The 26,703-nt window shown below is 43.3% G+C and overlaps 1 protein-coding gene across 1 annotated transcript in view; it reads right to left on the bottom strand.

Annotated features, from left to right (window-relative positions):
* The window catches only part of CCND2 (cyclin D2), a 59,295-nt gene that overhangs the window by 20,675 nt on the left and 11,917 nt on the right, over nucleotides 1-26,703 (bottom strand). Inside the window, exon 4 of the mRNA XM_065571361.1 lies at nucleotides 18,919-19,067. Within this exon, the coding sequence (XP_065427433.1) occupies nucleotides 18,919-19,067 (149 nt within the window). The remainder of the gene's footprint in view (nucleotides 1-18,918; nucleotides 19,068-26,703) is intronic.

Raw genomic sequence — 26,703 nt, 5'->3', positions numbered from 1 at the left:
CAACCGGATGCGCGCCTCATGGAAATGGTCTAAGCCATGATCTGTGCCGCAGAATCTGCCACATCTGAGGCTGCTTGAGGGCGCCTTGGCTACAGATCTGCCCTCATCGAGGATAGCCAAGAATTCCCTCCTGGGTTCCTCTGGCAGCGAATCTGCAAACTTGGGCATGGACTACCAAATATTAAAATCATAACTGCCGAGTAAGGCCTGATGGTTGGCCATTCTCAGCTGGAGGCTGGACGTAGAATAAATCTTTCTACCAAAGAGATAGAGCCTCTTTGTCTCCTTGTTCTTAGGCTTTGATTCCAGTTGGCCCTGTCTATTGTGCTCACTGGCTACTGACACAACCAGGTAGCTTGGGGCAGGGTGGGTATAAAGATACTCATACCCCTTAGCGGGGATGTAGTATTTTCTTTCCGCCTGCTTGGAGATCGGGGCAGGGAGGAGGCTGTCTGCCACAGGGCCATAGTAATTTTCACCACTTCCTTATGCACCGGCAATGCCACCTTGGAGAGGGCTGCTGCACTTAGCACATCGAACAGGGAGTCTGCAGGCTCCACTAATTCCACGGCTTCCAGTCCCAGGTTTGATGCAACCCTCTTCAAAAGCTCCTGGTGGGCCCTTGCATCATCCTGGGGAACTGAGTGAGAGGGCCCTGTTATCGCCTCATTGAGCAAAGATGAGGAGGAGGCAGGTACAGGTGGGTCTGCCAACTCCACCGCTTCTGCTAGGGAAGCCTCGGATGAGGCTAGCTGATCCTGGGAGCCTGCTCTGACTCCGCATCTGAGTTAGGGATCGGGCGGGAGACTGTCGCTGACCGTCTTTCAGATGCTTCCAAGACTGACCTATGTCCCTGTGACGGGTGGGGAAACCCCCAGGGGTTCCATAGTTGCCAGGGGGTCAGCCACTGGCCCTGGGGCCATGCTGCCACTGGTGGCCCAAAGGGGAATGCCAATGCCCCCAATGGGTGGCCCTGGCCTGCGTGCAGGTTCTCCTCCTCACTGTCAGAGCCCAAGGAGGGATAGACTTGTCTGGGAGACCAGGACGGTATCGAGGCCACCTGTCTACCCTGATCCCTTCGGCTCTGGTCACAGACCTCCACTGAGGACCGGTACAGGGGTGATGGCTCTCGGTGCCACAACCCCAGTGACCGACACCTCATGCTTAGAGAGCGGTGCCACTCCGTAGACTGGGAGCGGGAACGGGAGCGAGAAGACTGACGTCTCGGAGACCGTCCATGTGCCCACGGTGATCCGTACCGGTGATCCGGCTCCGGGACTCCAGGGACCGGCGTCTTGACCCTCCAGAACAGTGCCGTGGGCTAGGAGAGCATCTCGGACGCTCTCGGCAGCAGGGCTCTGGGGACTGGTGATGCGCCTCTGCAGGTCTGCCAGATAGCTGATGATTGATGCCTATAGCCTGAGGAATGCTGCCTAGAGTCCTGGGACCGATGCCAGGAACTCCAGCAGGCCAGCCGACCTGTGTCCGTGGGCTGGTGGTGCTGTTCAGGTGAGCGCTGGTGGGACACCCTCTGCGGTGGGGAGCAGTGCTGCACTGATGGGAGACCACTGGAAGGGTCCCAAGGCAGGTTTATCCCTCGAACAGGGCACCTCAGTGGCCAGGATGGGCAGCACCAGGAGGGACAGTATGTCCTTAGCTGCCTGAAAGACCTCCGGTGTGGACAGAAATGCCAGGTGCTGAGTGGCTCTGCTGCTACCCACGTGGCAGGCAGGTCTTGAAGTGGGCTTGACGGCTCAACGGGAGTCGGGTCCTGGCCACCGTCCGGAGGGGAAGTCCTGCCCCACGTGGGTCTTAGCTCTCCTCCGTCTCTCTCCTTCCCTTTATGGGACGTAGGATAATGCCCCTTCCTGGCCTTTCTTTGCTTTTTAGCCGGTATCGCGGATGGGGATCGGCGCCTGTCAGAGGCCATGGTGCTTTGGAGCAGAGTCCAATCTCATCAGATCCGAGGCCGGAGCGAGGGCTGACTCCACAAGGAGCTCTCAGATTCAAATGTCCTGCTCCTTCTTGGTCTGAGGCCTGAAGTTCATGCAAATGTGACACTTGTCGTTCATGTGGGTTTCTCCTAAACACTTCAGGCATCTTCTATGGGGATCACTGACTGGCATAGGTTTTTTGCAACAGTTACAAGGTTTGAAGCCCGGGGACCAGGGCATGCCCCATCCCTAGGCTAAGTCCCATACAAGACTAACTAATTATTTCTAACTTAACACTAAGGGAACTATTAACTATACAACTTTAAACAACTATATACAACAAGTTCACTATTAGACACAGTAGACAGACAGAAAAGCTTGCCGAAGCAAGGAGATGTTCCAGCACCGTCACTGGCGGTAAGAAGGAACTGAGGGAAGGGGGAGACGGCAGTGCCCCTTATACCGGCACCTATGCGCACCACTCCAGAGGGTACCTGAGCCAGTCCCCTACGGATACCACTGAAGGAAAAACTTTCGGCACCAGTGCATGTGGCGAGCACGCACACCTACAATGGAATGGACATAAGCAAGCACTAGAAGAAGAACTTTCAGTCACTGCTGAACCAGTGTGGATCTCTATTGGCAGCTTAGGACCCAATTCTGCCAGGCCCTGAGCACCTTCTGGGAGATGCCTACTGCCGTTAGGGCCCACTGACTTCAAATTGAGGGGTCTCAGTACTTTGCAGGACTGAGCTCTTGATGAAAGTATCTACAGTTTGTTTCCAACCCCTCTGTGCCATTTATCCAGCAAGATTTCTAGCCTGTTTTTTTTTTTTAACCAAAGATGAGGTTTGGAAAAAATATCTGAACTTATGAAAACTGATCTGAACCTCAGAACCTTTTAGGTATGCCCATCGAATAGTCAGAGAGTAAATACATCTGGGAATATGAAAGAGGCACAATGGAAGTAGATGACATGCTATGGAACATTGTCTAAAAAACAATCCAGAAACTGTAGGTCTATTGATGTAACAAAGTCTCATTTTATTTACTCTCATCTGGGTACACTGAAAGCCTATTAAACACCGTCCTCACCAGGCACCATTCTTCATCTAGAAACCATCACAAAATATCCGCAAATGCTTTGAACACAATTCTGCTCCACTTAACCTCTTCTAAGCAAATAATTTTGGTCTGACTATGAGAGATCACTTAAGAGAGGTGTCACTGTATTTTGGAAATCTAATATAAAACAATTTATCTAGTGCTTAGAGCAGGTTTAGACAATCTGGTGACAAAGATGCTTGCAGCCAATCTACATTAGCATTAAATGAACCATGTTATTTTTGAACTGCTTGCAAATCAAACATCTGCAAGCAAACCACAATTTTTGCCCTGTACGATAACTAGCTGAAGAACAACATGTTAGAGTGGGTTTTTTTATTTGTTTGGTTTTTTTAATTAAATGATCTAAAAGACACCACTGAGCTATAATTACACACACTTTTGTTTACACCATTACTTCACAGTTGCTGCCAAAGCTCAAAAGCTTAAATCCAAAGTCTGGATGCTTTGCTGAGTGATGAAATTCAGCAATCTGAAAACACTGAAAAATTCACAGGACATCTCTGTGCAAAAAAAAGGGTTTTTTTTCCTAAGTATTTACTGGTACTTGAAGAAGAGAACTGTTAGCCTACCTGATGACTATTCAAATATCTCTGGTTCGCTTAAGCAACATTCCTGAAAAGGACCTCTTTTAAAAAATTAAAGAAAGAAAAACCAGAGCAGGAAAAAGAGGAGAAATATTTATTTCAAGAAAGTGGAGATATGTAACAAATGTAAGGGGGTGCAGTGGGTGATTACAGTAACAGTGCTGGTCTCCTGTTATTTACACTTTGCTTTGAGAGCACAGGAATGCAAGTACTCATGCATTTAGGAATAAGGATTTGCATAAATTCCAGCATAGAACGTGTGATCCACACTGCTAAGGACAAAAGACGACTGGATTCCCACTTGGTCCACATTTGGGCCCCAATTCCTGAAAGCACTTAAGCACATGATTAACTGTATGTAACTTGTGCATGTGCTACCAGCATAGGGATGCTTTCCTGAATTGGGGACTTGATTTGCAGTACACTGGCCCCTAACTCTGCGACACTACTGTCTATACGAACCAAGGGCTGAAAAATGATAATGTGAAAATGCCATCCTGTGTTTCATGTTGTTGGTGTCTTATTGATTCCAGATCAAATTGATTCAGTTTACAAATAGAAAAATGCTTCTTTTGTTGTTCTCACTGGTGATGAATTATGGCTACAAAGTTTGCTTGTATAGCCCAGTTTACCCATCTCTAAACAGGGAAAATAATATTTTGCTCTCCCACAGGGGTGTTGTGTAGGTAAATTAATTTAAGGGACATCATCATACTTAAATACGGTCAATAAAATCACATTTCTGCCGGAATTTGTTTACTTACTGTGTTACCAGGACTGCCTAAGATGACTATAACTGAAAGGGATCAGGGAAAGCAAGTTTTTCCCCCCTCTAATTTTTCAGTTTTCTTAGTTCATTTGACAACACTTTGTTTACATTTAGTTCCACTGTTTCCCCAGGATAGGTATTGTTAGTCCTTAAGACTAATCTGTTAGTCTTTAAGGTGGTACCGGACTCCTTGCTGTTTTTGTGGATACAGACTAACACGGCTACCCCTTGATACCAGGATAGGCAGTTTCTCCTGTTGTTTGGGAGGTCTTTCACAACCAAGGGGAAAACATTTTTTTAGGAAAACATAAATGTAAAGTCAAAAAAATTGGCAGGAGAAATTCAGGGGCATATATCACACCTCAAATTAACTCATTTTTAAAGCTGAATTGAGATTTCAAGTTGACAGTGGTCCTTTAATGGTAGTAAAATACTTTGAGATCTTCAGATGACAGAAGTACATATTAAATAACAAGAACAATATCAATAATAATGTCAGAGTTTATAAAAATTGGGATTCCTAGAAAATCTACAATATTTGTGTTGCATTAGACAAAGCTAAACTAGTGCTATGTGTGTATAGGAGGAGGAATCTTTGCTACTCATTATCAGTGTCTTCTGTCAGCTTGAACAGGTCACACATCTGCAGTGGCGCAGGTCGGGGCAAGCCTCCAACCAGATGATCACAGTCTATCACCAGTCCATGAGATCTGACAGCTATGTTTGTGATGGAGAGCTCATTACTTGGAGGCCTTACTTCCTCTGCAAGCTGGCTCGCTTTCACAGCACTGCACCCTTCTCTGTATTTATGAATGGACTTGACGGAACTCCACTATTAGCCTACAGTGTAACTGCATCACCCCATTGTTACTACACACGCACAGCACTCACTGGAGAACAAAAAGCTGAATGAGCTAGAGCAGCTGCCAACTCAGGCAAAGACAACTTAGGAAACTATCTCATTCTTCCTTTCTTTTGAGGCTATTTTGTCTGTTGTTTCCTTGCATACAAAATGCAGCCTGCAACAAATAAGGCAGGATAGGACACAGCAAGCCCTGTTACATGGTTCCAAAACCACGGGCCCTAAACCCTACAAAAGAGGGAATAAATGATGTATGTGCCTTAGGAACAGTGATCAAATGCTATCCATTCTAGACAGACTTCCAATAGATATTCCATGATTTTTTAATGTGGTTCAACAAAAACTTAATTCTAGCATGTGGCAACTCTGAACTTCAGTTAAATCTAGAGATTTGGAAGGATCCGTGTGAAGATAATATCAGAATTATTTCTTTGGCTGAAAAGTAATATACATAGCAGATTTAATGTAGGATGTTTTAGGAAGGGCAAGAAGAGAGTATTTATGATATTTGCGGCAGAGGTTGTCATTTACTACGGGCCAGATTTTCAAAACAGATCAAAGCCACATTTTGAAGGGCTCAGAACCCACCAATCAGGCCAGAGTTTCAGAAGTGCTCAGCTTCCAGCAACTACCATGATGACACTTCAGAGACAGATTTTCAAAAGTCCTCAGCACCCATCCTACACCCAACAGGCTGATTGCGCCTAAAAATCTGTCCACTTATTCTAGTGCCTAATCTCCCCAATTTTGAGTGCTAAACTCTATGGAAAATTTGGCCCTATATATTTGTACAGAGCCAACCACAATGGGGCCACAATCTGGTTGCCCCATAGGTGGTACTGAGGCACAGAGCAAGTAAGGGTGGGATCCACAAAGGTACCTAGGCACCTAAATCCCAGGTTTAGGTGTCCAAGTCCCAGTTTTGGCTACACTGCTATCCACGAAACTCCCACCAAACCCTGTAGTCACCTAAACTCACTGGGTGACTACGTTTCAGGATAAAGCTCCCTCAGCACTTATGTTTCAGCTTTTGGGCATGTACACTGCTGACGCCTTCTGGGAGTCCAGATGCCCATCTCCCCACCTAAGCCCCAGACTGCTTCACAAACCAGGGGAAGATAGGTGTTTGTCTGCCTACATCATATGTGGAGCCTGATCCTGTAGGCTTGCTCAGAGGCTGCATAACAGCTCAGGTCCCATTCAAAAATCTGGCCAGAAGAGGAGATGCTCACCTTATAATGTTTAGCTCACATTCAATTCCCCCCTCAGTACCAGAGGGGGAGAAAAAAGGATTTGTACCGGGGTGTCCCATCTCTCAGGAAAGTGCTCTAACCACTGAGCTATGGGATATTCTGATATGAGGCTCCCTCAATCTCTCCTGTTGAAGCTTTTCAATTGGGCATAAATAATGAAAAAGTGATTAGATCAGGGGGACTGAACCCACGATCTCTCATGAGGGTGCCCTAACCACTGGACCACAGAGTCATTCTCTCATGCGTGTTCTCTCACCTAATGGCTATTTAATATTTATCCACTGTGGAAAAGTCATTGGGCCAGAAAGGGAGCATGATTCTGAAATCTAGTGGTTAGAGCACCCAACTAGGAGGTGAGAGACCCTGGGTCCAGTCCCCCTCCTCCCATCACTCTTTTGTTATTTAGCCACAATGGAACAGCTTCAACAGGAGAGACAGAAGAAACCCCCATACCAGAGTATCCCATAGCTCAGTGGTCAGAGCACTTGCCTGAGAAATGGCAGACCTCTATTCAAATACTTTCTCCTGCTCTAGCAGAGAGAGGAGAATTGAACCTGGGTCTCCCACATCCTAGTGGAGTGCTCTAACCATTGGGCTAAAAGTTGTGTACTACTTCCTCTGGCAGCCATTTTGTGTGGAGCAAGGCAGGCACCTAACTCATTCCAACAAGAAACACAGTTTAGGTGCTTAAGCCACCTGACTCCAGGACAGGGGTTGCCATTCAAGTATGCTAAGCAGAGCTAGGCACCTCTGTGCAGCCCAGACGTAGGCCCTATATCCAAGGGGGTGGGGCCTTCTGGTTGGCATCTCCCATTGGCTAGTTTAGGTAACTCCCCACGTAGCATACTGGCTTTTGTAGATCTCTCCCCATTCATTGTACTGGAAGCTGAGGTGCTTAATTCAGCTTTGGGGATCGCAGCGTTGTTCCTGTGATTTTCTAGACTCTGTGATGTTCAGCATTGCAACACCTAAGTCCCTTCATAGATCCCACCCTAAGTGATTTGCCCAACGTCACAGAGAAACAAAGAACAAAGAAATGAACTCAGGAATCCCAAGTATAGCACCCTAACCACTGGGCCATCCTTTCTCATAGTTCATAACTGTTCACAATAGGGTTTCTTGCCCCTCCCTCTGATGCATCTGGTACTGCTGGAGACAGGAAGCTGCAGTAGGTGGAATGTTGGTCTGGTCCAGTATGAAAATTCCTATCTTTTCATAGGGTTGCCAGGTGTCTGGTTTTCGGCTAGAAAGTCTGGTTTTAAGGGGACCTATACAGTCTCTGATCAGAAGTATTCACCAGACACCCAAAGTCCTGTTACCGCAATTTTCCAAGGCCATAACTAAGGCAGGGAGAGAGAGGCAGCACAGAGCTAGTGGAATGGAGGGGTGCAAATATGGGTGCCACAGGATTGGGCCCAGCAGAGTCAACTCCCCCACCCCCAGTAGGAGCAGGCCTGGTGGGATGAGCCAGAGCCTAGGGCAGAGCAATACCTGCCAGGCGGGAGCAGGGAATGCAGGGAGGGAACTCCTTGGCTGGAAGCGCATTTGGTTCCGCTTTGCCCTGGCCTCCGAGTGGGGTTGGCTCGGCAGCTGCCGTCAGCCTGGAGGAACTGCTGCCAGGGTAAGAGAGCGGGGCCTGGCCACTTGCCGACCGCTGGGCGGGAGAAGGATTCCTGAGGGGAGCTGAGTGATCCTAGCAATTCTGACCATAATTGTAATGCAGGGTTCACCGGAAATGGGGGACCAGAGGGCCATGGCCCTCCCACTTATTACCTGCCTTACGGGTGAGCGGCCAGGGAGGAGGGGGGAAGCACCAGGTCATTGACCCGTGCGAGCCCCTGCTCAGCTGGGGCCACCTTCTACCTGCATCTCGTGGGCAGTCAGGCAGGCTCCACATCAGGCTTGCAGCTCCCAGCCCTGGCTCCACAGGCAGCAGGTGAATAGTCCCCTTACGGCAGAGGGAGCCCAGCTCAGGAATGGAGAGGGTGGGGAAGAGGATCGAGTGACGGGGGAGAGGGGAGAGCAGCAAGCGATGGGGGAGAAGGGAGAGAGGAGTGAGTGGGGGCAAAGCCTTGGGGAATGAGGTGGAGCAAGGGATGGAGCCTCACGGGAAGAGGCGGAACAGAGGACTAGGAGAAGTTCCTGCACTCCTGCTGTAGTGTCTGGCTTTGAGAAATTGGAAAGTTGGCAACGCTATCTTTTCAAGTTGTTTATTCTTCCACTGCAGTGATCAATTGAGAGATGGAGAGAGCACTCAGTGAACTTCATGTGGATAGAGGTGGGGGGTTTAAAACTTTTCCCCAACCAGTTACCTCTTTAGCAAATAACAAAAGAAACATTCCTACTCTGTTGAAAAAAATCTGATCACCGTAGAGGCCCACAATCTTATAATATCACATACAGCTGTGTGAAACCACTCTGTACTAGCTACTATCTTCTGTTTGGAAAAAGCACTTAAAATGTATCACACAAAGGTAATTTCACTATCCATAAAACTGTCAGGCTTCTCAGCTTCTCATTAGTATAAGGTCCTGATATTTATTTTGGTAGCCAGAAGGAGCAATAAAGCCCAGCTCTCACATAGCTCAATTATTCCCTCATAGAGTGTGAAGGTCACAGTTCCTTCACACTGCATTTTAGTTTTTGCCAAATGTTGCATAGCCACTATTTAGCAAATAATCTTTATCAAATGATATTGGCATAGTATACCACTATGTAATGTAACAACTATTGGGCAAGGTTCTGATCTCACTTATGCCAGTGAAAATCCAGAGTAACTCTCATTAAGTCGATGGAGTTACTCCAGATTTACAGCAGACCAGTACACCAGTACCTGGCTCTCTGTTTTAGAAAGAAACACTCACATAATAAGAGTTTATTTATTTAAATGGAAGGAGTCTAAACTAAATTCTCTTTATTAATAACATATTTTGGCCTAATTCATAATGAAACATCTATTAAAAAATATTAGAGCACTACATGCCAAATTCTGCTCTTAGTTATGTTATTGTAAAGACCACTGATTTTGGCATTTGAGTTTATGCAGCTCTGGTACAGTTATTTCCTTGTAAACAGGAAGAATCCTCATATACTTCAGCAGAAGCCTAGGAGAGTTCATTATAGTTAAGGCTACATCCGCCTTTCATTATAATCTTCTATTTTCACATACTCCTAACTCTGGAGCTGAAATTTTTCATGCTTTATCTCAGATGGTGCATTTTTTTTAAAGCTAAAGCACAATCCCTTCGGCAATTTCTGAGTTATGCAAGGGTTTAAAAAATATGCTTTTTTTCCTGTTAAGAAAGTTGTAAGATGCTTCTCTGCTTATGCATAACTCAGAAATGGCTGCACTTTAAAGTCTGAAATGTTCAGGGTTGCTAGTCCTCAGTGCGGATTAGACAGTCATTTTTACTAACCATCACAGCTATGATGCTAACTGCAGCAGGAAGAGACCCATGCTAACCTTTTCAGAGGGTAACATAACCCAGCAGCTGCTGCCCAGGGGACATGAATGGGATTAATGCTAATTCTGCTGCCTGCTCCCTCCTTTCCCTCCCCTCAGATACTCTGCAGGGTTCTGAAGGTTGTTGTTTGGGTTGGCAGGGGGAGAAGTTTTTCCTCTGCAGAGCCTGTAACCTCTGCAGGATATTAATTATTATTATTATCTATTTAAATTATCGTAGTGCCTAGGCGCCATAGGCATGGACCGGGACCCCATTGTGCTAGGTGCTATACAAACATAGAACAGAAAGACTGTCTCTGTCCCAAAGAACTTGCAATATAAGAAGGATCTTCTACCATATTATGATGCTCCTGGAACCTAAAAGTCCTCAATTCTTCCCTCCTCTCCCAATCCCCCCCCCCCTCTGAAAAACAAGCCAGTTCACATAGAAAAGCTGAAGTTATTGTAACATTACAGTTACAGGTTTAAGTGATCACAAATCTGGAACTCAGAGCAAACTATGGTTGCATGTACAACTTTAACTCTGCCCCGTTGCAGGACATTACAGTAGTCTTTACCCTTTACTAATGCAGCCTGATACTAACCCTTAAACAATGCAAAGATAGTATATTTTTTCTACAATAACAGATACGCATTATAGGCAGAGCTGGTAGAATCACCTATTAAGGTTGCCTGACACTTCCCATTATAAAACTCTGTTTTCAGTTGCTTATAACTTTGCCAGACATTAATCGTTTGGTCTGAAATTGACATACTGGGTGTATGGAAAATTTCAGCCAAAACATTACAGGCACTTCTGAGAATAAGGGTAGGGAAAAATACATTGTTTTGCCAATGTTCAAAAACTCTAGGGACGTTTTCTTTGAAGAGCTTTAGCAACCAGATGCTTTGGAATAGTGACTGGCAATTTGGTAAGAGGATGGCTTCTGTGTCAGGAGTGTGCCCACTCAAATTAGGCCAATTTATAACCCTTTGTAAAAAAATTACCATTTGCACATGCTTAGTAGAGACTTCTTAGATTTTTAGCAGCTAAATTCCCCAAAGAGTCCATCCACATTGAGCATGCTCCAGCCAGGGGCTGAACAGGGCCTTCCCTGCAGCTGCAGCTCTGGGCTGCTGCAACTGTGCCAGGTCCAGGTCCCCTCATCTAAAGTGAAAGCAGTGAGCCTGTCTTCCTATGCACTTACTGAGCCCCCTGCTGGGTCCAGGCAGTGCACAGGAGGAAGTTGACATTCAAATGCAGTGTGGGTGGGAGAAAGGGCAGAGTGGGAAAAGGAGCCAGAGAAGGTGGAGAGGCTGGGACTGGTAACTCAAGTCTATATTATAATGCATAAGGGATGCAAATTAAGGTTGCTAGGTTTTTAAAAAAGCAAATTGGGAAACAAAAAAACGCCAGAAATTTCATCATATAGCATAATATACCTACCTGGGAAAAAGAGAGAAAGTATTGCATTATACATCAAGAGTATATACACTTGTTCTGAGGTCCAGAAGGAGGTGAGAGACAGACCAGTTGAAAGTCTCTTAGTAAAGGTAAAAGGGGAAAAAACAGGCATGACGTCTTGCTAGGGGTCTACTACAGATCACCAAAAGAGGAAGAGATGGATGAGGCATTTCTAGAACAAATAACTGAAATATCCAAAACACAAGACCTGGTAGTAATGGGGGACTTTAACAACCAGACATCTGCTGGAAAAGTAACACAGCAAAACACAAAATTTCCAGCAAGTTATTGAAATGTATGGGGACAACTTTTTGTTTCAGAAGTGGAGGAAGTAACCAAGGAGACAGCCATTTTGGACTTGATTCTGACAAAATGGGAGGAATTAGTTGCAAATCTGAAGGTGGAAAGAAATTTGGATGAAAGTGATCATGAAATGATAGGTTTCGTGATTATAAGGAAAAGAAGGAGTGGGAGAAGCAGAATAAGAACCCTGGACTTCAAAAAAGCAGACAAACTCAGAGAACTGGTAGGTAAGTTCCATGTGAAGTAAATCTAAAGGTTAAAGGAGTTCAGGAAAGTTAGAAGTTTCTCAAAGAGACTATTAAAGACACAACATCAATTATTCCAATGCAATGGAAAAATAGGAATAGTAAGAAGCCAATATGGCTTCATTAGAAGCTCTTTACTTACCTGAAAATCAAAAAGGCATCCAACAAAAAATGGAAACATGGATAAATTGCTAAGGAGGAGTACAAAAGAATAGCAACAAGCATATAGGAGCAAAATCAGAAAGGCTAAGGCACAAAATGAGTTACTCCTAGCAAGGGATATAGAAGGCAATAATAAGAGGTTCTTTAAATACATTAGGAGCAAGAGAAAGATAAAGGAAATTGTAGGTCCTCTACTTAGTGAGGAAGGAAAGCTAGTGACTGATGACATCAGGAAGGCTGAAGTGTTTAATGCCTATTTTGCTTCCGTCTTCACTAAAAAGGTTAATGGTGACCAGTTATTTAACACAATAAATATTAACATCAAGGGGAAGGAAAGCAAGCCTGAATAAGGAAAGAAGGCATTAAGAGGAATAGATAAGTTAAATATACTAAAATTATCAGAGCCTGATGAAATTCATTCTAGAGTCCTTAAGAAACTAGCTGAAGCAATCTCTGAACCATTAGCAATTATCTTTGAGAACACATGGAGGATGGGTGAAGTCCAGAGGACCAGGAAAGGGCAAACATAGTACCTATCTTAAAAAGGGGAATAAAGAGGACCCAGGAAACTATAGACCAGTCAGCCTAAGTTTGATACCTGAAAAGATATTGGAAGAGATTATTAAACAACCAATCAATCTGTGCACACCTAGAGGATAACAGGGTTATGTAAAGAATAGTCAGATGGATTTGTCAAGAACAAATCATGCCAAACCAACCTAATTTCCTTCTTTGACAGGGTCAGTGGCCTTGTGGACAGGGGAGAGGCAGCAGATGTGGTACATTTTGATGTTAGTAAGGCTTTTGAAACAGCCCCACATGGCATTTTCATAAAGAAACTAGGGAAATGTGGTCTAGATGAAATTACTATAAGGTGGGTGCACAACTAGTTGGAAGATAATACTCAAAGAGTAGTTATCAGTGGTTTGCTGTAAACTGTGAGAGCATATCTGATCCCGCAGGGATCAGTCCTGGGTCTGGTACTATTCAAAATTTTCCATTAATGACTTGGATAACTGAATGGAGAGTATACTTATAAAATCTCTGGATGACCCCAACTTGGGAGGGGTTGCAAGTGCTTTGGAGGACAGGATTAGAATTTAAAACAACATTGACAAATAGGGAGAATTGGTCTGAAATCAACTAAATGAAATTCAATAAAGACAAGTGCAAAATACCTCACTTAGGAAGGAAAAATCAAATGCACAATTACAAAATGGGGAATAACTGGCTAGGTGTTAGTACTACTGAAAAGAATCTGGGGGTTATAGTGGATCACAAATTGAATTTAAGTCAACAACGTGACGCAGCTGGGAAAAACACTGGTATCTTTTTGTGGTGTATTAACAAGAGTGTCGTATGTAAAACGGGGTAATTGTTCCGCTCTACTTGGCACACATGTATGTCCAGTTCAGGGTGGAACACTATAGGAAAGATGTGGACAACTTGGACAGAGTCCAAAAGATGAGCAACAAAAATGACACAGGGCTTAGAAAACCTGACCTCTGAGGAAAGGTTAAAAAAAACTAGATATGTTTAGTCTTGAGAAAAGAAGACTGAGGGAGGACCTAATAACAGTTTTCAAATATGTTAAGGGCTGTTATAAAGAAGACTTGTGATCAGCTGTTCTCCATGTCCACTGAAGGTAGAACAAGAAGTAATGGGCTATGGGAAATATAGTTAATGTCTGGAATAAGCGTCCAAAGGGGGTTGTGAAATCCCCATCTTTGGAGGTTTTTAAGAAACAGTTGGACAAACACCTGTCAGGGTTGGTCTAGGTTTACATGGTCCTGCTTCAACAAAAGGGGCTGGACTTGATGACCTCTCGAGATCTCTTCCAGCCCTACATATCTATGATTCATCAGCAGATTTGGAACCTTTAGATCTACCACACAGGCCCCTGCCACTTGAGCTAACAGAGTAACAGATACTATAGTAGGTTGTCATTGTTTATATGGAGGGGGGTGAGACACTTTACCAGCAGATTTCATGAATATTTTCTGAGGAGTTGTGAAACTCAGAAATCTTGGGATCTATTCCAAGCTCTAGATAGGAGTGTTCTCTAGCAGGCACAGACTTTTCTGCACATTTCTCCCAAGTGTGATTCCTTCTGCCCCAACCCCTCCAACATGTCCCAATCCTATCTCTTCCTCACCCATGGATTCTCATCCCAGTCCCATTCTCCTCACCTCGCCAGTCCCAGTCTCCGCTCTTTGAGCTTCTCGTCCAAGTCCCAGTCTCACTCCTCCAGATTCTCAGTCCCAGTCTGTTCCCCACCCCCAGTCTCCCATCACAACCATTCCAGTTCCACCCACCAATATCCCAGCCCCTTGTTCCCAGTCTCCTTGCCCAATCAGTCCCTGCTCCCTCCTTGCTGGCTCTTCATCCTCTCTCCCTCACCCTGACTTCCAGTCCCTTGCCCCCCCCCATCCAATCTTGGTGTCCACCCCCAGCTCCTTGTCCCAGTCTCCCCCTGTTCCCAGTCCCAATTTCCCACCTGGCTCCTAGTCCTAGTCTCCCTGCCCAGCCAGTTTCAGTCTTCTCCTACCCCAACTCCCAGTCCCAGTTTCTCTCACCTCCACTGCTAGCGTTCAGTCCCAATCTCCCCACCAGGCTCCTTGTCCCAATAAACTCCTCTACCCTCTGCAAATCTGGTTATTGTCCCCTCTGCATTTGAATCAGGCAGCTTCTTCAACAACGCTGCCTGGGCTCAGGATGGGGGGTGGGGGTGGTCATTGAGAGCACAGGAGAGACAGCTCCCTGCTGTCAGTTCAGGTGCCAGGACTTGGACCCGGCCTGGCCTGCAGCAGTCCAGAGCATGGAAAATTTCAGCCCAAATAGTTGAAGTTTGGCAATTTTACAAGCAACTAAAAATAGGGTCCTATAACAGGAAATGTCAGGCAACTTTAATAATTAATAGAGGGCCCTACCAGCCCCACCTACAGTAGGAACCACATGCATTAAAACATACATTGACAATGTCAACTGAAAAATATGCATAGAACCTCCCTAAGCCACCAGAGAAAGCCAAGCCTTCCTGTCCCTCTCAAGCTTGGTCTTGGGTACCTGCAACATGCCCTGAAAATCAATTAATTTGGGCTCTGTGCGAACAAGGGGAAAGGAAACTCCACAGAAAAAGACACTTCACTGTGCCCTTTCTCCATCCAGCAAAACGGCACATGGGGAGATTCATTCTCTAAGACAGCCAGGATCCCAAGTCAAGCAGGGCTTTCTAGGTGAAATGTCAATACTTTGAATTGCATCTGGAAATAAATAAAAATAATACAACAGTGTAGCGTGCACTAGTTGGGGTTTCTGATTGTTTTTCAAGGGTAGAGTGAACTGCAATAACCAATCTGGAGGTGACTAGGAATAGATTACTGTACCAAGGGCCACATCAGAGAGGAATGGTCACCATCTCTTTGCTTGCAACAATGAAAAACATGCTCTTTCCTAATATCTAGGAATCCAGGAGCAGCTAAAGGTTCTGCAGCACCCCTACAACTGCAAACCTTGCTAACCCCTGTATGGTGAGTATTGCCCCTCCATCTAGGGAATAGATATTCCCGCTATACTCTCCTACCAACATTTCTCCCATTCTACTAGTGTCATTACTGTCCTATCCAGAATGAGCTTTAGCCAACTAGCAATCCTCCAAGCCACAATCTTGGCTAGACGCTAGGTCTGCAGTGTCTGGGACAGATGAAAAGGAGACACACAGCTGAATATTGTCAGCATACCCAAACCTCCCATCCATGCTAAACAAGAGGAATGATGGAAAAGATTTCCATGGCATCCTGCGCTAGAGAAACCTTACAGCAGATGAGCAACTGCCAAACACAGGACTCATTGAGAAGAAAGAACACAGCCACTCAAAAACAAACCCATCTAACGTTACCAGGGCCTGCAGACACACCAGCAGTATATCCGGGACTCTTTCCCCTCTCTGACGAACACTCATTACTATGGAAACAATATCCAGAGCCTAGATGGAGTTCAGTGATACTGAAAATGTAGTCCTGTGACAGCTTAGGCAGCAGCCTGACGCCTCTCTTCCACTGAGTGTCACCAGGGAAAAAGCTCTGAACTCTGAAGAAGACTCCAGTTCTAAGATATAGGGCTTGGGGGCTACTAAGCTGCACTTGTTTCTATTCCCAGAGAAAATACTTCAAAAATACAATGGGGGAATTTTTAAAGGCACAAAGAGCAGTGAAGTGCTCAAACTTCCACTGAATGTCAATGGGAGCTGATGCCTTCCTTAGAAAAGTTCCCCCTAAACTTTTTAAATGTTTCTTTCTCCATGGCAAAGGATAAGCAAAGACATGACAGGAAATGTAAAGAGACAGGACCTAATCCCAATCCTAAAAAATGCTCACTGCATACAACTACAAATAAAGTTGGGAGAAGTAGAAAAGTATTACTGTAATCCTTTTAAAGAGCATAGGAATTGCAACAGTGGATCAGATCCATAGTTCAATATCCTGTCTCTAACATTACCAGACGCTTCGAGGGAAGCCACAAAAAGCCCCACAGTAGGTAGATATGGGATAATGTATCCTCCATGAAGACCTCATCCTAATCCCGATTAGTTACAGTTTGTGGTAACGTGATGTTTTATTTCCCTTCTGATACTATTTTTTTCAGCACTATTATCAGAGGAGTACACACACGTTGCAGCTTGTGTAAGCCGAGCTCACTGCACAAACCAGGGGTTCCTTGTGTTCCTCCATCGCCCCCATAAGCTCCCTGTGTGCTACCCTCCCATCCACCTCTATCTCAGGGACCACCACCTGCAACTCCCGCACCCCATCCCTCATGCCAAGGGCTCTGTGTGTCCCTTCATCCCACCCCCATGCCAAGAGCGCTGTGTGCCCCCCATTGCCCCTCCACCAAATGATAAGGGTTATGTGTGTCCCCCATTGCTAAAGGAGCACTATATGATAATTAATTTCCACTTTTACCAGGCCATGCAGCCTAAATAAGATATGTGATTTCTCTTACTGCATTATCCTACTGCATACTGCTATATAGCACTCACACAGTCTCTTGCCCTACACGTGTCTATAGAAGAGATGTACAAAAAACAACAAATACTTTGTGTAAAAAATTTCATTTCATTCCATTACTAGACCCAGTAATTGTGTGTGAATTTCCACGACCATGTTCACTTTCACATTAAAAGCATGTGAAATTCAAAATGTTGCCTCTTTTCTGTGCAAAGTGGTTTCCAACTACAAGAAATTCAAAATGTCACATTAAAAACAATGAGACGCGGGGGGAAATGTAAAAAAATTCTGCCAGGTTTTTTTTTGCAAAACTGGATCATTCTTGGAAATCAGAAATGAAATGCAAAGACTTCGATTTGCTGGTGAAAAAATAGCAGGGCTTAGACAATAATGCATCCAAAAATATAATAAATGCACAGAATATTATTTTTGCAAGATAAAAGAAATACAACAATTTATAGTTAATACGTTAGGATGGCATGCAGTAAACAGATGGGCTTATGGTAGAAGAGCATCATCTTGTCAGAAGCCAGCACCCATTTTCTTGTCATTTGAGTGCTGGTGAAACACGCTCGATTAACAATCCTAGAGGTGAAAGTCCCACGTTTATCCACAGACTGGGTGCACCTTGGACAGCAGCAATGAAGCTCCCCCCAGCATAGCTCAACCAAGAACTTGTGAGACCCACCTCTAGGGGCAACAGGGTAGGTCATTCTCAGTGATCCTTTCACATTGTTTGAACTCTCTGCTGAGACTGCCAACAAGAGTGTCGGGTTTTGGAAACTGACCTGATACCATCAAATTCATTTCACATAGACCATCAAAAAACTGCCAGATTCCAGTCTGTTATTTCTGAGAAGACTTTCTCATAACCTAAGAAGTGTCCTCAATGAATGTATAGTAAATGGAATAAAAACAGAATTGATTTCTTTATCTGGATATACTGTACACAGTGCATGAAGACTTTAAATCAAGGACCTTTAAAAAAGGTGCATCAATGAAGGGTCAAAATAACAGATGCACCATCCAAGGACGGCAAATACAGGCCCAGATTTGACCAGTCTTGCATTGGTCCCTAGTGTCGAAGATGGAAAACTTCATTCCCAGGGGGATCTCAGGGAAACCCAATGCCTTCTGTCTGCTCACTTCATCACCCCTCATAAGGATGTAGGGTGCACTCCCCTCTGTGACAGGCCTGCTCTGCTGGCCACTGTTGATGGGGGGCGTGTCCAAGGCCTTCTCCCTACTCCCTTTGGGGTAATGCATTCCAAAAGACACTAGCAGGGACTGCCAGATGCTCACTTGTTGCACCCACTTCCTCTCTCCAACAAACACAGCCCTGGTGCATTCACAGAAAAGCCAGGTAGAGTGTGACTTAGGGTATGTGTACACTGCAGTTAGACACCTCTGGCTGGCCCATGCCAAATGACTCAGGATCGGGCTAAGGGGCCATTTAATTGCAATGTAGATGTTCGGGCTTGGTCTGCAGCCTAAGCTCTGGGACCCTAACCCCTAACACCACAATTAAACAGCCCCTTAGCCCGAGTAAGCTGGCATGGGCCAGCTGAGGGTTTTTAACTGCAGTGTACACAGACCCTGAGAGTTTTGGGCCGATTCCAAAGCTTTGTAACGGTGTCTATGAGCTCAGTCCTGCAAGCCCTCTGCCCATGAACTCCCATGGGCTAGCAGGATCAAGCAAATTATGTTGATCATATTTTCCACAGCTTTCTCAGCAAAGAAACAACAATGTTTTCAGGTCACTTACCACATCTGTGTTTGTGATCTTGGCCAGGAGTTCTGTTAGGCTGTCACCGGAGAGTGAACTTTCTCCATCATCAAGCTGAAGGCCACAGATGGCTGCTCCCACGCTTCCAGTTGCTATCATTGATGGTGGATACATGGCGAAGTTAAAATCTGCAGAAACGGACCCAAGAATTATTCCAAGCACAGACCAGCAAAGCTGTAAGACACAGAGACTACCAGCCAGAAATACTGAAGTCCTTTCTGCTCTGACTGAGCCAGAGAAGCTAGATGCAGATAGATGAGGCTTAAAGGTGACCTGCAAAAGAAAAAGAAATTGTATTTGTGCCCTTTTTTCCTTCCTTGTGATTAGGCTTGGCAGAATTCAATTTTTATTTTTTTATAATTTCAACAGTATTTTAAACACTTCTATTTTTATCCAGTTAAATTTTCAATTGTGCATAATTATGGGTTTTATTCATTTTTTTCCAATTTCTATTTATTTAAATTTTCAGTTGTAGGAAATTATTTGGGAGAGGAATTTACACAATTATTTAATGACAACAGACATTCAAAGTTCAAGCTTCATAACCGTTAAAACACAAATTGTCAACATCACAGGTCAAATATACAAAATAAATATCCTTAAATCAAAGTTCGCAAGCAGCATTTTTCTTACTATACATATTTGTAAATTTTGATTATTAGCAATGGAAATATTTTTCGGGGGGTGAAATCAACATTTGCCAACATTTACCAATAAAGATCTATCTTCCAAACCCACTTATGATGGAAAAAGAAGGCCTAGATGGTTCTTCCTTCCCTCTTTTTTAAAAAAAGAGGAAATGGGAAATTTCTGCTTGTTTTTTTACATTAACAATTCAGGTCTCGTCTACCCTGGAATTCTATGTATAACTGGATAACTAGTTGGAATATGAAATCAAAGGGAACTGAAACCTAAGCAGTTGAGAGAGAAGAGGATTTTAGTGAAGACTATTTGTGCTTGTTTCATTTAACACATAGGGCTGTCAAAAATATTAATTGCGATTAATCGTGATTAATCGTGCTGCTAAACAATAATAAAATACCATTTCTTTAAATATTTTTGGATGTTTTCTACATTTTCAAACATACTGATTTAATTACAACCCAGAATACGAAGTGTACAGTGCTCACTTTATATTTATTTTTATTACAAATATTTGCACTGTAAAAAACAAAAGAAATAGTATTTTTCAATTCACCTAACACAAGTACTGTAGTGCAATCTCTTTATCGTGAAAGTTGAACTTAATTTTGTAGAATTATGTACAAAAAACAACTGCATTCAAAAATAAAACAATGTAAAACTTTAGCGCCTTCAAATCCAATCAGTCCTACTTCTTGTTCAGCCAATCGCTCAGATAAACAAGTTTGTTTACATTTGCGAAAGATAATGCTGCCTGCTTCTTGTTTACAATGTCACCCAAAAGTGAGAACAGGCATTTGCATGGCACTGTTGTAGCTGGTGTCGCAAGATATTTACATGCCAGATGCGCTAAAGATTCATATGTCCCTTCATGCTTCAACCACCATTCCAGAGGACATGCGTCCATGTTGATGACGAGTTCTGCTCAATAACGAGCCAAAGCAGTGCGGACTGATGCATGTTCATTTTCATCATCTGAGTCAAATGCCACCAGCAAAAGGTTGATTTTCTTTTTTGGTGGTTTGGGTTCTGTAGTTTCCACATCAGAGTGTTGTTTTTTTAAGACATCTGAAAGCATGTTCCACACTTGATCCCTCTCAGATTTTGGAAGGCACTTCAGATTCTTAAACCTGGGGTCGAGTGCTATAGCTATATTTAGAAATCTCACATTGATACCTTCTTTGTGTTTTGTGAAATCTGCAGTGAAAGTGTTCTTCAAATTAACAACATGTGCTGGGTCATCATCCGAGACTGCTATAACATGAAATATATGGCAGAATGCGTGTAAAACACAGTAGGAGACATACAATTCTCCCCCAAGGAGTTCAGCCACAAATTTAATTAACACAGTATTTTTTTAACAAGGCTCATCAGCATGGAAGCATGTCCTCTGGAATGATGACTAAAGCATGAAGAGGCATATGAATCTTTAGTGCATCTGGCACGTAAATATCTTGCAACACCAGCTACAACAGTGCCGTGAGAATGCCTGTTCTCACTTTCAGGTGACATTGTAATTAAGAAGTGGGCAGCATTATCTCCTGTAAATGTAAACAAGCTTGTTTCTCTTAGCGATTGGCTGAAGAAGAAGTAGGACTGATTGGACTTGTAGGCTCTGAAGTTTTACATTGTTTTGTTTTTGAGTGCAGTTATGTAACAAAAAAACTACATTTGTAAGTTGCACTTTCATGATAAAGAGATTGCACTACAGTACTTGTATGAGGTGAATTGAAAAATACTATTTCTTTTGTTTATAATTTTCACGGTGCAAATATTTGTAATAAAAAATAATATAAAGTGAGCACTGATCACTTTGTATTCTGTGTTGTAACTGAAATTGATATAATTGAGAATGTAGAAAAACATCCAAAATATTTAATACATTTCAATTGGTATTCTATTGTTTAACAGTGTGAGTAATTGCAATTAATTTTTTTAATCGTGATTAATTTTTTTGAGTTAATTGCGTGAGTTAACTGCGATTAATCGACAGCCCTACTAACACATATTTAACTCAAACGTGGAGAAAAGAAGTCTTTGTTAAAATTAATCATATCTCTTTCCCCCCTGCCTTCCAGTCTGCCACACCTTTACAATTAAGGAGTGAGAAAGCCCATAATGCAAATTTGAGATCTCCAGTGAGCCATCTAGCAAAATCAGGGAAGATCAGACAGACATTCCTGATACTTTTAATAAACAAGCAGAAACAATTTTTTTTAATCCTTTCTAGAATTCTTTATACATCAGAAAGAAACAAAAGAATACAATCCCGATTTGTTTTGTCCTTTATAAGTTACCTTTCTAAAGCTTTTTCAGTACTGATATAATGAATGGTATATCCAAATTGCCTTTACAAAATCCTGTTTCCAGTTTCTCTTGATTGCAAACCACCGCTCAAACTGAAACTTGGTTTGCAAGACTTTAGTTCAACAGTAACTTAACGAAAATCTTCTTTTTGCTGGTTTTTATTCATAGAGATTGGAGGAGAGTTTTTCAAGTGGGTGGGAGGAGAAAATGTATTGTATGTTTACAATCAACTTTTATTTTATTATTTAGTAGGAGTACTCTCAAAACCCAATGAGTACATAGTATGAAACAGATCCTTGTCAATATATTCAGTCTATTTACAAAAATAGAGACTGGCCCTGCAAATACCATGGTGGAGATCCGGGCCAAACCTTCAGCTTGTGTAAATGGGTGTGGCCCCATTGACTTCAGTGAAGCTATGCTCATTTACATCAGCTAAGGATTTGGCCCTCTGGGTTTGATTTCCTATCTCAGTCCCTCGCACACTGAGTTGGCTGTGACTGGAGTAGCTGTGGTGACACCATGCTCTTCTCAGAGAGGAATGCATCATTTGCTCACCAGCAATCCCTTGGGTCAGAAGGGAGTGGTAATCTGGTTGGAATACTCAGCCAGAAAGATGGTGGCTGTGACACAGGGGGGCCTCAGGAAGGAGGAAGAGAGGTGGTATGACATGGATTCCTCATAGGGCTCTATCTGGAACACAGAGGATCACTGGAGCAGGGGAAGTTGTCATCTGAAGGCCAGCCACTTCACACGAAGTATGTTCTATCGAGCTCACCACACTCTCCCTCTAGGAGGTCAGTGCACTTTACACTTTACATGTCTCACAAAACTCCTATGTGGCAAGTAACTATTGTTTTATCCCATTTTACAGATGGCAAAGCTGAGGCACTGAGAAATAAAATTATTCACCCACAGTTATGCAGTAAGTCAACTGGAGATCAGGAATAGCACCAAGATTCCTGACTCCAAGTCTTCAGAGCTAGACACAGTGATCTTAGGGGTACCAGCATATATCTGAAGTGACTCCACTGAAGCAAATGGAATGATATGAATGAAACTGAGATCAGAGTCTAGCACGCTACTTCCTTATAAGGACTGTAAATGCATGTATTCATAATGGATCAAACCCTGCGCTCCTTTGTCAGGGCCGTAACATACAACTGAATTTCAAGCAGAACTCCCTATTGCCTTCAACAGGGAGTTCTGCTTAAAAATGGATGGCACAACTGAAGGAACACAGGACTTGCCCACTGATGCTATAACAGTGCTGTACTATGGGCAGATATGGTATCTTCTAAGAAGAAGTGTGTGAAAGAAGGGCTGCAGGGCCCCAAAATACACTTTAAAAACAGAAATGGCTCCAAAAATCAGGTAAATAGGTGTTTTAAAAAAATTGTAAATATTTATGTGTATGAGTGACTGTCCAGGCCCCACTCCCAGTCCAGGGAGCACATAACAAATGTTTAGAAAATAAAAAAAGTGTGCAAAACCGTGTTTACATGATAGAATTAGTGCCCAAAGTCTGCTCCCATTTACACAGGTGTAAATCTACAGGACATCCGTTGACTTCAATGGATTTACAAAGGTGAAGGCAGACTTTGGCTCAATGGGCCTGATTCTCCTTCCATATGTGCTGGTTTTACACTGATCTAGCTCCCCGGGGCCAGCTGATGTACGCCCACTGACTGCAGTGGGTTTAATCTGGATTTACAGTGGTGTAACACAGAAGTCAATGGATCTGATTTACAGCAGCTGAGGATCTAGTCCAATGAGTACACTGGAGATGCTCCTGATTTATCCCAGTGTAAATGAGAGAAGAATCAGGCTCTTAAAGAGGATATTAAAATACGATAAAGAACACGGGACAAATTCTGATATTAAGCAGATCAGTGCAAATCCAGCGTAACTCCATTGAAGTCAGTGGAGTTAGCCTAGATTTACATTGGTGTAACTTGGGATAAGAATCTAGCTCTAACTTTTTAATTACCAAATTATGTCATTACTACCTATACAAATAGCAGGCGGTTGATGTCTATAATGTAGTGTATCCCTCCCTTCCTCCTTTTTGAGGAATCATAGTGCTATAAACAAAGAAATTAAATCCTCTCCCTGAAAATCAAGTCAAATACCATTAGACATCTGACTTGTACACAGAGAAGCAGAGATTCAGAATTAAGAATGAAACTCTGTCCTTCGCTCACCCTCCCTGCAGTGCCAATAGTAGGTATTGCAGGAGCTCTCCAGCCATGGGATATCACACATACTGTGCCCTATGTTTAGGTACAATGGGCTAAGTGAAGGGTGGAATCCCAGTCTTCGCTCTGAATTTCCTTGCCTCCTAGGGGTTTACATAAGGCCCGTCACGTTATTTGAATGTAATTTTTCTCATGGTTTATTTTATATCTATGAGTTATGTACTCCCAGAAACTCTCCTCCTAGGAAGCTGAATAAAGAGCCACAGTGCCCCTGCCAACTAGCACTGCTGTAGGTCTGCTTCCACGTGTGGTCACATGAGAACATTTCTATGCCCAATAACCTTGTTAGTTCCCTTAATGTCATTCATAATGCAAATGAGACAGCTCGCAAATGGCCAGAGGCCCAGAGCGACTAAAGCTCAGCATCCAGAAAGTCTTACATTGCTTCTAGCTCTACGCTAACTTCCCTCCATAACAAGCACCATAAACTTGGCTATCAAAGCTGCACATGCCCAGTCTTTGTTGTACAACAGGCAGCGATTTGTATCACTGGCTTCTATTTTTAGCATATTAATTAACTACTGCAACTGGTAAGGCAAGTGTCTCCAACTGGAGAGTGTGGCGCCATTGTCTGAAGTCATCACCTCATCTCGCGCTATTGAAAATCATGGCAGTGACCTTCCTGCTGATATGAATTTAACCTGACATGCCCACAAAGGAATGGGGGGCGGTGCACCAATTTTGTGCACATGGTTCTCCACATCACCCGGGACCCTATTAGTGTGGAAAGAGCTCATTCAAAGAAAAGAAGCCACATTGTGCTGGGCCACCTAGAGGGTTGAATAGAAAAGGCTGAGGAAAGGAGCAGACAGCAGAATAAAGGCTGTAATTAACATATTTCCATATTCAAGCAAAGCAATAACTACGTGAAATGTTTGTCAAGGTGCAACCAAAACATAAATATTAAGCACCATATCTGCAGGGATGCAGGACCCCCTCCAAGCCCCTCACATTCCGGCAAGAGATATAAAACAAGCTTTTTGTACAATGTTATTTTTAACTACACCCCCTCCCTCCTCCCCCTACAAATGACACTGAGCCAAACCCTGACATCCTTTACTCAGTTTTTACCCAGGCAAAATGCCCACTGGGGTCAAGTCAATAGTACTTCCTTGGGGAAAAAATAGTAAAATAAAAGGAGTAAGGACTTCAACATTTGGCCTGAAGAATATATTGGAATGTTTTAATTGCTTGGTGGAGATGATGACGATAGCCATATAGTGGGAATCCTATGAAAGCACTCCCTGCGTGATGCCCACGTTAATGCTATGAGCCAAATTCTTCTGACAGCTGTAGGTGTGGCTCTCATGGAAGCTAGTGGGAATCTAGCACATGCATCCCAGGGAAGAATTTGGCCCTAAATCTTCGTAATGATTTATGTGATTGCAAAGCAAAGTACAAAAGAGGTTTAATGATGGCAAGGGCAGTATTTTGAAGTGCTACAATATGTCTGAATAGCAAAAAAAGTATAAAGAAAAGAAGCAGATTACAAGAAATCACAAATGGTTTCACTTTCTATTCCCACCCAGGCAAAACCCACATGGAGTCCTATTCTATCTATCATCAATGTATATAGCATCTTATTCCACAAGTCCTTTAAAAACTATGAGTCTGATCCTGCAAGATGCTATTGACTTTTGTGGGAACTATCAGAGCACAGCACCTTGCAGAATCGGGGATGCAGAGCTATTCTGCTGACTCAACTGGCATCCAGGCCCCCTGGACCTCATTACCAACCTAGGAAAATGAAAGGTTGAAAGTCTCTCTGAAGCAACAGGGAACTAGGGGCTGGAACAGAGAGATCCTGCAAGTCTGAACAATATCCAGTATATACATGCACATTGTGTCAAGAGCAACGTGGGAACCCTACCTACTTACAATTACCTTTTGTGAGTGTCCTGGTTTCAGCTTTTTAATAAGGTAGATGCATTTCTAGGATATAGTAAAGAATTTTTTCTCAGTGTTACAAATGAAGAGTCTGCAGTTCCTGATGTAGGTAGAATTCCCACTGAAGTCACTGGAAGTTTTACCTACAACAGGACTACAGAATCAGGTCAGTAATCTATACAATTTGAAAATTATATTTACTCCCCAAAACATAAGTGGGCTAAATGAATCCATCATGAAACTCCACCCAGCCAATACTGTAACCCCAGAGACATACGTGGCCCAATATTTTAAAAAATAAGTTTGGAGGAAACAAGAGGAAGAGTCTAAACAATATGTTTAATTGTTCCAGGTTCTGATCCAGTCGGACAGTATGTGTATTTCTTTCTTTATTATGCATACATGTCGTGAACTCTACTGTGTTCGTCAGTATGTTTCTTGCTTTCGTATTTCTACTAGACATAGCAATTATTTTTTCCATGTTAACTGCTTTGTTTTTAAACGGCAAAACCAGCCCATTTTTTAGAAATAACATACTAGAACCAGGTACAACCAAACAAAAGGCTATTAAGCAAACATGACACCGATTTAAGTGCATCAATACTAGGTGTAAATAGGATGGACAGAGACCACATTCTATTTGCCTTGAAGAGTCCCAGTGACTTCAGTC

Source organism: Chrysemys picta, chromosome 1 (assembly GCF_011386835.1).
Source record: "Chrysemys picta bellii isolate R12L10 chromosome 1, ASM1138683v2, whole genome shotgun sequence".
NCBI lineage: Eukaryota > Metazoa > Chordata > Testudines > Emydidae > Chrysemys > Chrysemys picta.
The sequence above is the reverse complement of the archived record's forward strand: the minus strand, read 5'-3'. Positions and strand labels throughout refer to the sequence as shown.